The 13,602-nt window shown below is 42.4% G+C and overlaps 1 protein-coding gene across 1 annotated transcript; it reads left to right on the top strand.

Annotated features, from left to right (window-relative positions):
• The first annotated feature begins 6,208 nt into the window (after nucleotides 1–6,208).
• LOC147999178 (disks large homolog 5-like) lies at nucleotides 6,209–10,939 on the top strand. The gene is made up of 6 exons (XM_087596292.1): nucleotides 6,209–6,401; nucleotides 7,435–7,594; nucleotides 8,778–8,921; nucleotides 9,556–9,722; nucleotides 10,440–10,545; nucleotides 10,669–10,939. The coding sequence occupies exons 1-5, from the start codon at nucleotides 6,275–6,277 to the stop codon at nucleotides 10,502–10,504; spliced, it is 663 nt and encodes a 220-aa protein (XP_087452418.1). The 5' UTR covers nucleotides 6,209–6,274; the 3' UTR covers nucleotides 10,505–10,545; nucleotides 10,669–10,939.
• The last annotated feature ends 2,663 nt before the right edge of the window (nucleotides 10,940–13,602 follow it).

Below are 13,602 nucleotides of genomic sequence, written 5' to 3' on the forward strand. Positions count from 1 at the left end.
GGAGAGTGTGCGTGGTCTGCCCACTGCCTGGGACTTTTAAAAGCTTGTACCACCCCCGAGCACATAGAAGAGCTTGAGCAGAAAGAGGCCGATGCCCAGAAGCCGCTGCTGTGGTAGGAGGCAGTTATGGCGGTTGGAGGTGGGGGTAGAGGTGGAGGAGGGATGGGAGAAGACCGAGGTGTTTCCCCAAAAGACAAGAACAGACATCATCCTTACTACTCCAGAACCCACGCCAATCCCACCCCACCCCTAAAATGCCCAGTCCACTGCCAAACGTCCCCATGCCAAGCATTCACTGCTTTATCCCCACTGTGCTCATTTCTTATTTTTTTTTAACTTCTTATTTATTCTCTGTGAACCTCACATCCTGCAGCTCAACTCCATTCATCTGCCCTACCCTCAGGTCTGCACTCCACCCTTGCATCCTGCTCTAAATCAGAGCAAAAATAATCTTCGTGTGGAAGCTGAATAAAGAAAAAGAAAAAGAAAATTTGTACGCAAAAAATGTGTCAAATTTTAAGGATGAAAGACATAAACGCTTAAATTGTTTGGAATTAATGAAAGTACATTTGGTCTCAGAAGACTTATTATGGTTAATAAATGCAAGTTATGATAGATAAGGGATACAAAGCTTAAAAAGTGATAGAAAATGATTTAGGTACAAAATTTTAGACTAGTATAATTTAGATAATGAAGTACCTTCTCCAATTTTGCAAAATACGAATGGACAGAATATTGTGACAGTAATTCTTACCTGATGCATCTCATAAGTTTTCTTATTTTATCTAGCTTATTAATGTTAAATTAAAGGTATTTCTTGGAGTAAAAGCGGAAATGCTGAGGTGACCTCTCTTTGTACTAAGGTGTGTCAACTTTCAATTGTTAGTTCTGTACTGGCAGTGAGCTAAGTGCTGGCAGGATTTCTCTTGTCATTTCTATGTCCCATCATCAGCTTTGCTATTTTGTGGATGTTTGTCCTTCTCACCAGCTCAACACAAGCTAAGAGATGTATCAGGTGTTGTCTCGCTGCCGATTGGATGTAATAAAGATCTGATGGCCAAGAGCTGCTTTAGGAAGTATGTGGGTAGAACTTCCGGGCATAGAGAGGGACATAGGCAGAGGCAAGCTGAAGCAGGAGATTCAGAGTAGACATGGACAGGAAGAGATATGGAACAGACCACGGCAGAGGGGTAAAGAGCTAAGCAGCAGGTGGGTCTCAATGGTAGAAGAATGGGGTTAATTTTTAGAGAAGATGAGGGACTGCCCAGTGAAAGGCCTAAGATTCAAACTTTGTTCGAATTCTCCATGTCCCATTTACACCTCAGGCAGCTCTGTGAAAATAGTACCCAATACAGTATTAACATGGCTTTGAGCCTGTGGTGTGGTTACTTTTGGTCACTGTTCCTCAAGACTGCAGGAGAAGGAACAACACACAGGGCAAATACATGAAAACCATGTGCAGCTTAGAGTGGAAAAGATCACTAAGAAGTTTAATGTCACAGCAAAGTCATGTGCTGAAGAGGAGGGTGACATAGTTAAGGAGATGAATGTTATTAACGATAACCCTCCTGCCTCTGTACTGTAGAGATGTGGAAGGTGTCCTCAAGGCAAGACTCTTACCAATTAAAGTTCCAACTTGGAAAAGGGAGCTCAATAGATTTCGTGCTCCTACAAAGCAAGTGCATAGGGAAGCTGCTGCAGTTGTCATCCAAGCAGGCAGCTGACAGGTCAGTGCACCTCATGTGGCACTGAATTTGGAGGAAAAAAGATTTTAAGATTCAGGATGACATGAACAGGACCAGGCGACTCTCGCATTTATGTTTTTATTATTTGAGGCTTGAATTAGAATGATACTCATAGTCTGATGTTTTTTAGTTTTCTTTCATTATTTTATCTACATTTCCAATTTATCTCCCACTCCATGTTCCTCTACATGAGTCTCTCTTCTGTCCCCCACACCCTCTCCCTATGAGATTGCTCCTCCACCCACCAATTCACTCCCGCCTCAGAGGCCTAAGTTCCAATATCATGGTTCATGAAGCTTCCTCAGAAACAAGGTTCTCCCATCCCAGTGATCCCAGATAAGCTAGTCCTCTGCTACATATCTACCTGGAGCCATGGGCACACCCTGATTCTTTTATTAGTTACCTTAGTTAAGGTGTCTCTTCACCTTAATTCAGGCTTAAATTCACTTTGCATCCCAATTGCTGTCCTTTCTCTTGTTACTTCTCTCCCACAGTTCCTCCCCAATGTCCTCACACCATCTCCTCTGAGAGAGTAGAGGAATATCCCTCAGAGTGTGCCTCCACCAAGACACATCAAGTTTTTGTAGGGCTGGTGGACCTTCTCCCACTGAGGCCAGGGAAGACACCTGAGTTAGGGTATCAGATTTCACAGACAGGCAAACCTTTGGGGATAGCCTCGGCTCCAGTTACTTACAACAGGGTATGTAATACTGTATTAAACTTATTAAGGTTTATTTACCTTCACCTGGCAACTCATCCTGAGAAACAGTGCTCTGGCCTGATGCTTTTGTGTTCAGCCCTATCTTCCTCTTTCTTCTGTGCTTACCACTGTAACACAGGAGAAGCTTCTAATATTCATGTTGCCAGATCTTTCCGGTCTTGGGGGATAATTCTATTCTGAGTTGTATATGGATGTAATATCTTCTTTACGTATGATGAATATATACTTCAGGAAAGGACTGCTTCCTTGTTTCTATTAAGATCTAATATGACGAAAGGATTCTGATTAATATTCCAGAATCGTAGGCCACCAGGTTGGTATGTCATCACTCACTGAAGTGAGGTGAATTTTATAACACCTTTTGGCCACCCACTTTCAATGTCATTATGTGGTATTGCCTTAGGTTCTTTTCTACATTCCCCTGCCTTTGGCTGAGTATATGTTTGAGGTCTCTCTGTGACTGTGCAAAGAAGTAAGAGCTAGGGCTGGGCCACAAAATAAGAAAGTACTTGTTCATCCAAAAACAAAAACAAAAAACAAACAACCAAAAAAAGCTCTAGGGTAAAATATCGGTGCTAGTGCTGAACTGAACTGCCAGAGGTAATTTTTTTAAAGTAAATAACACTATCTTGGGGCTGATAATATGAATCAAATATCCTGCAACATAAGTTTGCAATGTTGCCTGCATTTTACAAATCAAGTCTGACCACCGTTTTGGTTCTTTCCAATCATGTCTGAGTGCATCATCACGGGAACCCCAAAGAAAATCAGAAATGGGTCCTTGAAGCTGATGCACAGGGCCAGTATAGACCTGAATATTACAGAGGACACCTTGATTCTTAACACAAGGGATCATTTCTCCATCCCTCTTGTCACATAATTTATGACAAGATGTCACCTTTCCTAACCTTAGCTTCTTTTCCTAAGTGCTGCTGAAGGGAACATTTGGTGTCAAGAGGTCTGGACTCAGACCACAGGAACACTGAATTCATTTAAATAGGTGTAGTTTATTGAATGCACACACCAATACAGTTCAACCAGAGCAACAGCTCACAACTGTGTACTGGACATTGCTAGGCCCAGCTCATTGCAAAATCCACATGGGCTAAAGCACAAGTGCTGGAAATGCTGCTGTCTATGGGCCCTGACTCGGGTCATTTTACACATAATTGTTCCTATTTTCCTTGAATCTAATGGGTCCTATGTGAAGCTCATAGTTGGGGAACTTGTTAAGATTAACAAACCTCGTAACATACAGAATATAACAGGGTATGTGACCTGCACCACACAGTTCAATGTCAGGTTTTTTTGTTTTTTGTTAGTTTGTTTGTTGGCATCCATGATGTAGAGGCGTATTACAGAACAATAGGAAAGAGCTGGCTGCTGTGTAACAAATTTGCTGCTATTAAGGTAGGTATGGGGGCAAGACCTCAGTAACAGCCCTTAAGATGGGAAGGAGATGATGTGTTTGATATCTGAAAGGAGCTGCCTCAGCTGTGTTTTTCTGCCTGCTCAGTGCCCATTCACCATCACTCTGTCCCTGAAGAGGACCTCAAGGTCTGCCCCCTGCTGCCTGTGAGCCAGGACTAGGCACAGAAAGGCAAGGCCACAGCACTGGTTTCCAATTCCTCAGTAATGCTGGATTTCCAATAATGTACTTGTATACACAAATACAGTGTGGTAAGTTACAATATATACTAATCATTTCTTACATAGGGCAACAGTTGATTGACTACAACTAATTCTATTTTAAAAAAAGAAAAGAAACCTGGCTCTGTGGAAATATACAAAGAAATATCTACGATGTTGGGCAATGAATTCTGCCATGGACTGAACTCAGAAAAGAGGGGTTGTGAGAAAGATGCATGGTCAAATAGCCCACCAGGTTCACATTGTGTCAACTTGATTTAATCTAATGACAAAGAAGTGGAGTATCTCTGATGGCTTCCTTCTAATCCCTTGAAAGGATCCCTAGGGATTGGCCTCAGTACATCACACTTCTTGATGGGGCAACAACACTCAAGGAAGCTTGAGATTGTCATAGGCACAGTATTATGCTACATATACAGAGTAGATAATACTACGATGTTCAGATGATGATATCCATTTGTATGCACTCTTAAGGTGAACCTAAGGAAAGAGAGATCAAGGTCCTTAGAATGGAAAGATCAGTCCCAGTTTTTTTTTTCTACCATTCCAAACTGAACGACTGGTAGGGAGAGAATGGTAGATAATCGAGAATTGGTGGATGATGCTTTGAATGCCGGTGGGTTTCTGTGCTGGTTTTAGACATGGTCTCAAGTATCCCATGTTGCCCTCTCCCTGGCTGGCCAGGTTCACTTTGAGCTCAGATAAACCTCCTTCCACTTTCCAATAGATAGGCTTACAAGAGTGGCTTCCAAGGACTGTGAGGACAGCATTAGCCTTTGACAGTTGAGGTGTGCAACCCACAACTATAGTTTTAGCCATGTTTTCCCATGTCTACCAGCTATTTCAGAGTGTTGCTGTTCTATGCCTGACAATCGGGGACACAGAAAAATAACCTGATAGAGAGCAAGGACATGGTGATCACATCCTTACCTCTTCTGTACGTTCTGGATGAGGTTTGTTAAAATTCCAATATTGCAAAAAGCTTTATATAGGGCCCATCACATCAAGGGTCACTATGTACTGTTCTATCTAAAATGTCTAATCAGAACTGATTACCATATAACACTTCCTGCAGTCCTCATATGAGAAACTTGGGATTTTGTTTTGACTTTTTCTTTTCTCTGTCTCTCTTATTTTTTGGTATATAAGTTGAGAGAAAGATAGTTAGGGCCATGAATTTGCCCCCAAAATTTGAACTACGGATGTGATCAATCAGTGTTAGTGGGTGCATTCTGTAAAGTATTCATTTTTCACTATGATAGATGCTTTTGTGTTTGGTGTGGTGGCCATTTCCCAGTGTACAGGTGCTGGGACCTTGCTCTATCCACTTAATGATGTTTATAGCCTCATTTTAGACCTTTCTGTGCACCCCCTATATCTCTTGACTATTTTATTTTTCTGATAGAAGCTCATGGTATATCTTACTCAGGCCTGTGAGCAGTGCTCCTTTGGCGACATTGGTGCAGAGAGGAGAACCCCACCACCAGCATGAGGTTCCCTTCACTGCTGGCTCCAATATTGCATTTTCCTCTGCCAACTGGTCTCCACACTTTTCCTAGCACCATAAAGAATTCAACTCTTTCTCCTAAGGAATTTTCTGGCAATTGTCGATTGCTAAGCACATGACTTCATGAGTGTTCCCCTAATACACACGCATGTTGTAACCTACCATGCAGACTATTTCTTGATGTGATATAAAGCACATGTACATAATGAGACAGGAGAACTTTTGACTGCATATTCAAGCTGGTGTGAAATCTCAGGAAGTTTTAATGGCTAACATTGGTGAATGAGGACAATTTGAGTTAGTGAGACATTTTGGGGCAAGATATGGAAGGAAACATTCATTTAGATGCATAGGAATTACTAAGGTTTTTTTATAATCAAGCCTTGAGGAAAATTTGGCTTTGGAAGCAGGAGATGCTCAGTGGCTCTGCCCCAGGAAATTCTCCTGGAAAGGGCACCTCAGCTTATGCTCAGTACAGGGAGAACATTAGCAGGGAGGGAAAGTCTGCTCCCCATGACATCAGCTGTCCCTTCTTGGACATTCTATTGTCTCCTAGAGAGTTCTGGCATCCTCTGTGATGTCACCAGTGTTGTAGTGACAACCAGTGCCCTAGTTTCTCTCAGTCTGAATCTGGCGGTTACACCCTAAGACATGTTTTCCCGTCTTCGCAAGCGTTTTGGGAGGGGGAACGTCGATTGTGGACAGACTAGAGTGAAGGAATCTGGCCTTTCGTCTCAAAGTAATGATGGACAGAGACAGCACTTCTGGGGAATGTTTAGTAAGTTCTGGGCAGTATATTTGGAGCTCCCTGTCAGGGGGGCTGCAGGCTTAGGCTGACCTTTCTAGCAATGGGCCACAGCAACTGGAGCATCTGAAAAGGAATTGAATTTCCATGAACATCACAATTCCTGAAAGTCAGGATTTCAGAACTTTAGTTTCCCCAACCCCACAGGGAGTATATGGTAAGGCCAATGCTATTATACTGTGAATTTCTGGCCTTTACTTTTACAGTGCATTTGTTAGGTTACATTGATATAATAACACGATCAGGAGTCATGGAGGGTCCACCTTTTCTGAGTTTAGACAGGGCAGCAATGTATTTCACTATCATTGCTTCTTTAAATACAGTGGACACCTGACAGTAAGAACAGGGAGAGATTGTGCTCCAGGCAATAACCTTATGTTCTTAGACCTTCTCTGATTTCTTCTAACTGGCAGGGTCATCATTAGCTTTATATATTAGAGGTTGTGTGTTACACACATGTTTCTAAAATACCAAAAATGTTTGGAACATGTGGACCAAGATTCAGCCTGTAACCTATTGGAACTTCTGGGGCATTTGTTATTTCATATAGGGGAATTGATAAGTCTGTTGAACATGACCTCCCTGGAAATGTGTTTTAAATCCAAAGTTGTTAGCCTAGAGTATCAGGGTAGGACATCTGAGTGTCTCCAATCACTCAAGTTTTGTGAATGGTGAATTTATCATCTGAGTTCTGAAACCACAGGGGTGAGGGTCCTGAAACCAAGCTGTACCCTGGTCAGTTGATGTTAATCCTGGAGAAGCCATCTCCATGGTACATGTAAGCACGTGATGTCCGGCATAGGGCACACCTGGCTGCTTACATCTCTTGGTCTCTATAGAGTAGTGGGAGAACTGAGATCCACTGAGGAGGCCTCTTAAGCATAGACCAATCGCCTAGCAGTGACACTGGGTTCCAGGCTTGTTCTCCTGTTTAGGCCTCACTGAGGTCTATGTACACTCTATGAATTCTCCCCATGCAGGTTCACTTGTGTTCTTCTACCTACAGACGCTGGGAGAGAAACATCATCCCCTGGCACTGCCCTAAGCGAGAAGCAGGCCAAGAAGGAAAAGGAGAGGCTGATTAAAGAGCTGCAGCTCATTACCGAGGAGAGAAATGACCTGAGAGATCGCCTGAGGTTTCTGACAGAGAGATCCATGAAGAACATGTATGAATCGCTCCAAATGCTCTTGTTTCATTCCTGGGTCTGCAAGGTCACCTTCATCTTATCCTATTAAGGTTTTGGGTTCTAGAAAGCTGTGCCTCCCTAACCACCCTGTGCTAAACCTCACCTCCCATATAGAGGAGATTCAGAACCTGACCCTTCCTGAGGAGAGAGATGGACAGTGGACTCGTCTGCTTCCATTTATTGAAAAGCAGAATTTGTGGTCTGAATGAAGAATTCAGGGATAAAGTCAGGGAGAATGAGTTCCCAGTGTGCATTTGCAAAGCCCTTGACATCAGGTGGCTTTGCAAGATTGTAATTGCAGTGAGTTTATGGTGAGTCTCTGTACGTGCTAGGCAGGGGACTGAGTGCTGGAAGATACAGGCAGCAGCCTGAGGGGCCTGGTCCCAAACTGTTCATCTCAATGCTTGAATAGAAGTTGTCAGGCTCAGGCCTGTTTGTTATTGTCTGTGTGTCTGTGGGAGCCCCTCGGACACAGCAATGGTGCATGCATTTCTCCTGGTTCTCACAGTGCTCTCTGTTTCCATATTTGCTTTTCTCTTTCTCTAACTCTGTTTACATTTCTCTTTTTTTGTGGGTGTGTCTCAGTCTGTGAGTCTGTGTGTGCATACATCCAAATGCATATGCACAACTGTTATATGTTTATATTTCACTCCACACTTGGAATATAGGAGTCTATTTCTTAGCCTGAGTATTTACCTGTAACACATTCATGGTGAAGTGAATGCTTTGTTCTGGGAGCCCCACTGTCAACAGCACATTTCTTTGCCTATGTGGCCACGATTGTCTGTTTATTTGTATTCCTTGTGCAGATTATAATTTTGTGTTGATATATGGTCTGTTATCGGGACAGGAGAAAAGAAATCACCGGTTTCTGGCTGTGTTGGGTGGGGGAGCATGGAGAGGTGTGGCCTAGGCTCTTGATAGCTCAACTGGCTTGACTGCAGATTGCCTCTTGATTGAACAAAGGGAGTCAGGGAAGCCTCCATCTGGATGCTGAGATTCTGGTGTCCTGGACGCAGAAAAACACGTTTCTGAAGCTGAAGAAGATCCAATATGTAGAATTCAGAAGGTGTCCTTCCAGGACTGGTGTAGTACAGGACCCACCCTGAGCTCATATATTCCTAAATGCTGATGTTCATTGGATTCTATCATTTGGGGCCAGGCCACACTTCAGGCCAAATCCATATTATGAAGACCTGGAGAGAATGGAGGAGGCGGTCATGTCAATTCTGCACAACTTAGAGATGGAGAACACTGTGATCCATGAGAACAGCCATAAGCTGAAGAAGGAGATTACCTTCTCTAGGTAAGTCCTGGTCAGAAAGCCTATCACCTGTGGAATGGCCATTTCTGACTTTCTTTGTTCTGGACTGGACGGTCTTCAGCTATGATTCTATCTCTTGTGCTGTTTACACATCAGTGTGCCAGGGTCATTAGGACTCAGCTTTCAGTTCCATAAAAGACTGTTCCTCATCCCAGGATTGTCTAGGCATCTGCAGAAGGCTCTAGATAGAACAGCACTGATTGAAGTCAGCAGAAGATTATTAGGCTGACCTGGACCTCTCGTGTCATGCCAGGTTTTACAAAACTCAGTGCATGGACCACATGGTTAGCATGACCTTCCCTTGGTTCTACTGACCTCTTTTGCGGGTGTTTGCCAACTACTAATTGATGTTGCCCTCATGCATTGGGCTTTCATGGATAGATGAAGATCCATGTTCTTTTTGAGAGATGTGGACTCTAATTGGTGCTCCGGCCAAACAAACAATTTATTCTTCCCCGAATTAACTCTTTGTGGTTTGTGCAGCAGCCTTATATGTATCAAGATGTATTTTATTAAGTCTTCATGGGTACCTGGGACCTGGTAGACTTAGTGGGACTTGGGAATAGGAATGGGAGAAAGGGGCAGCATGATCTTACTATGCAGACTGTATTTCCAGAAACCTGCTCAGCCAGCTCCTGATGGAAAACACATGTAGGAAGAAGTTGGTCCCACTGAAGCAGGAGAGCAAGGAGAGACATCTTGAGTGTGCACTGAACCAGAAATATTTGGTTGACTTCAGCAAGAAAGATAAAGACCAGCAACGTCCAGACCCAGCATCATCTGGTAGGGACGAGTAGCTGTGTTAGCTTAACAATATCTGATAAAATTTGCCAATTTGATACATCTGTGCTTTTTCCTACCACCTTACTAATTTACACTCACAACCAGCCAACCACCTCATGTATGGAATTGTTCATTGCTCTGCCTATGCACAAGTATTCTGGGAAGCCAACCACTTTTCAGAAACTGAATTATTTTGCAAGTATATTTTGCTGCTCTTTTTGAAGCTGCATTATAGAAATGGTGACAGATCAATAACATATCACATTATTGCACATGCACGTGATAGATTGGATGCTATGTAGAGTTTTGAACATGTTCTTGGTTCTTGACAAATGACAAGTGGTCATGTGACTTCTTGTGTAGGAAGCACCTTTCTGGGATAAGAACTAAGTGCAAATGTCAAATTAGTACTTGTCATTGGCTTTAACCTTGGTGACATATGGACATCTCCTTTCTTCCTGCAACCCGATGAGGTCTTTTCCCATTGCCCTGTTCTTGGTTTGCACTGGTATAAGTCTGGGTCCCATATTGGCAGCCCACATTACTGTGAGGCTTGCTGGAGATTTTGCCCTGCCCACAGAGTTAGCAACAATGATATCAGTTAAAAGGTCCATGTTAATTGTCCAATAGAACTGAGGTGGTAGAAGGCAGCATTCTGACAGCTGGCTTGCGTTTCAACACCAAATCAGTGTCTGAAAAACTGCCTTCCTCTCCCAGGTCTCAGAAAGTGCAAGAGAGCTGGAATTGGAGACACCCCAGTAAGAGAGCTTCCTGAAGAATAAGTTGCTTTCTCAGGAGTCCCTGATGACAAACATCGTGAACGGTAACAACATTTTTTGGATGAGTATTCTTCCTCAGAGTTAATTTGTCATTTCTTAGAGACACCAAATTTATATAACACTAAGCCAGCCTGACTGATTGAGGTCTTACTCACTTTCTTCTTCAGAAAACAGCACTTGAGAAACAACTTGGGGGACCACCTTTCATTATGTGTGCTAGAGGAGAAACAGCAATACATCTGTGCTTCTAAATGTTCGTTAAGAATATGCTTTTAGAAATTTTTTTGTTATGATTTTAATTGAAGTTTTCTTTTTGTTGTTTCATATTTATATGTTCTTGTTACTATTTTTACTTTCAAACATTTTTAAATATTTTTATTCATTTTAATCCTGTTTTGTTGTAAAAATGTATTTGTTATGAATAAAAATTGAATTCTATCTCTTGACTCTTAAGACCATCATTCTTACTCAAGGGTTCTGTCCCTTCCTGTGGACCTAGAACTGACAGCTACAGATGGATCTCTGCATGTTCCATGGAGCCTGAGCTAATAAGAGAATTCAAAGTCACCAAGGGATACCCAGTGTGATAGTGTCTTTTGTGTGGAGAAAGTGGCTGTGTCTTGGACACACACATTGTGATGTAATCAATGACACACTTTACCCAATTGTTAGGGTCCATGTGGTTCCTCTGAGAGAGCAGCAGTTTCTTTACCCTGTGAGTCATCACCACAGCTCCTGCAGGTGGCTTTTGTTATTCCACATGAGGTGCTGTATTAGGTGGACAGGATCACCTCCAATTAAATAGAGAGATCTCAGGAGATGTGTGTTCACAGGGAACTTACTGAGCTGTGCATGCTCAACGTGTTAGGTTGTCAGGCATCCCTACAGGGCTCTGGTGTCCCCACTGCTCAGTGTGGGTCAGGATCATCCTCCAGCATCACTTAGTTTCCTTATTAGAGCAGATCTTTCACCTGTTATCTATGATGACCACATGTATTCTGCACATCTGATAAAATACAGAACTGAAACTAGCTTCATGTAGGCCAGCTTGGCATAATCAGTTTTTTGATTGTTCACAAGAAAATTATTTTAATCTGAGCCATTTAGGGAGGATCCTCCAGAGCATCCATAGTGAATGTAGCCTGCAGCTATGAACACAGGTTTCTTTTGGAGAGGAGGCCTGTGCAAGCCCAGAACCTAGGTGGGACAGTTCAAGCTACCCTTTTTCCATGGCCAATCTGGGATCGTATTGGGAATGTATTTTTTCCAGGTGATTGATTTCCAATATGGAATTGAACTAACTTACTGAGAGTGGAGGTGACTCAGAGAGTTAAAGTACACAAGCACCAATCCAGAATGTCCACAAAAGCTTGCTGTCACCCCAGGGCTTTTAAAAGCTCAGCAGCTAGAGAAGAAATGTAGTATTTGGTTATTCTCATGCTTGGGTCTAGTCATTCATTATAAGCTGACCATGACACAAAAAGAGTCATCTGTGTCACAATAGAAGCTAGTTGTAACTAGATTCACACCACACTATCACATTACTACCGTATTTGAGGTTCTCCATTACTATCTAAGACCCTGGAAGAGGCCTGGGTCTTGCTACACAAACTCATGATTTATGTCTTCATGACACTGTGTGCTTTGTTCTGTTAATGCTACCATTGGCATACAATACCTTGGATACTTTGTGCTGACATCTGTGACATGAGACAATAGTTCATGTCATCCTAACCTGAATAAACTGTCCTTAGAGTACAGTGTAGTGGGAGGGGCCTTCTTTTCCTGTGAGATAGCAAAACATTACCACTCTTCAGTCAAGTCTGTCAGCCATTGTCCAGTGCCTGTCTTGAGATGTCCACCTTTTCAGCTGAGAGTCTTCATCCAGGCTGCTCTGTAATTCTGTAGAAGATTAATAGGGTTCCAGCCCTAGGATTTAATTCAGTGTGACTGCACTTGCCGAACATGCTCAAAGCCCTGTGTTCCTCCCTAGCCCTCTGTGCTTTAGAGAAAGAAAATAAAGAACCACATTGCACTTGAAGTTTCTCCTCCAACAAAAGGAGAGCCTGCACAGGGCCTTTAAATAACTCTAAGCCCCAGCTTTCCCACAGCTCCCTCCATCAATTCCATTATTGGTGTGTTTTCATTACTTCTCACTTTCTTCTGTATGTGCAAAGAATGTGCACCATGTCAGTAAAGTGTGTGTGTGTGTGTGTGTGTGTGTGTGTGTGTGTGTGTGTGTGTGTGTAGTCCCTAATGAAAACTGTCGAGGTGCATGCAGACTCATGCTACTGCTGTCCCATGGCACCTTGCAGGGAACACTGAATTGGTGGGCTACTTTAATACAGCCTAAACCAGGCTATGCATGGTTTTCAGTAAGATTTGACATCATTACCACTACAGAGAGCAGAAACAGCTCAGAAGTTACATGTTGCTGTTAACAAGATGAGGCCAAACCTCATCCCATAGAATGTCAGGTACGATTTGATGGCAGGAAATTAATTCAGGGCTCAAATCAAATCAGTCAATTACAAATAAAGTGAAAAATACAAAGAGTCAAGAGAATCAAGTACTCTGTGTTGGGTTTTTTGTTTGTTTTATTTTTTTTTTGTTTCTTTTTTTGTATTTTTGTTGAGAAGATCAACCAGAGAGGCAACCCCTTCCTCAAACAAACTGCACACCAGAGACAATACCTAAATTGACACAATTAGAAATGAAAGGGGGATCTAACAATAGACAATGAACAAATTCAACAACCATTAGGTCTTACCTCAGAGGCCTTTACTCCAGAAAACTGAAAATCTATTTGATATTGGTATTTTCTAGACAGATAACAATTACCAACATAAACACAGATCTGGGAAGGTACATGGATAATTCTCAGAAGAAAATAGATACAGTCAGTATAGTTTGCCCCTCCAAAAATTAAAAAGCGAAATCTCAGGCCATATGGCTTTAATGCAGAATCCTATCAGACTTTTAATGAAGACCTAATAACAGTAGTGCTTCAATTATTCCACTATATTGAAAGAGAAGGAACAATGTCAAACTCCTTCTCTGAGGCCATAATCAACCTGGTGTCTAAACCAGACAAGGAGCTC

The sequence above is a fragment of the Rattus norvegicus genome, chromosome 19 (genome assembly GCF_021556685.1).
Source record: "Rattus norvegicus strain SHRSP/BbbUtx chromosome 19, alternate assembly SHRSP_T2T, whole genome shotgun sequence".
Lineage (NCBI taxonomy): Eukaryota > Metazoa > Chordata > Mammalia > Rodentia > Muridae > Rattus > Rattus norvegicus.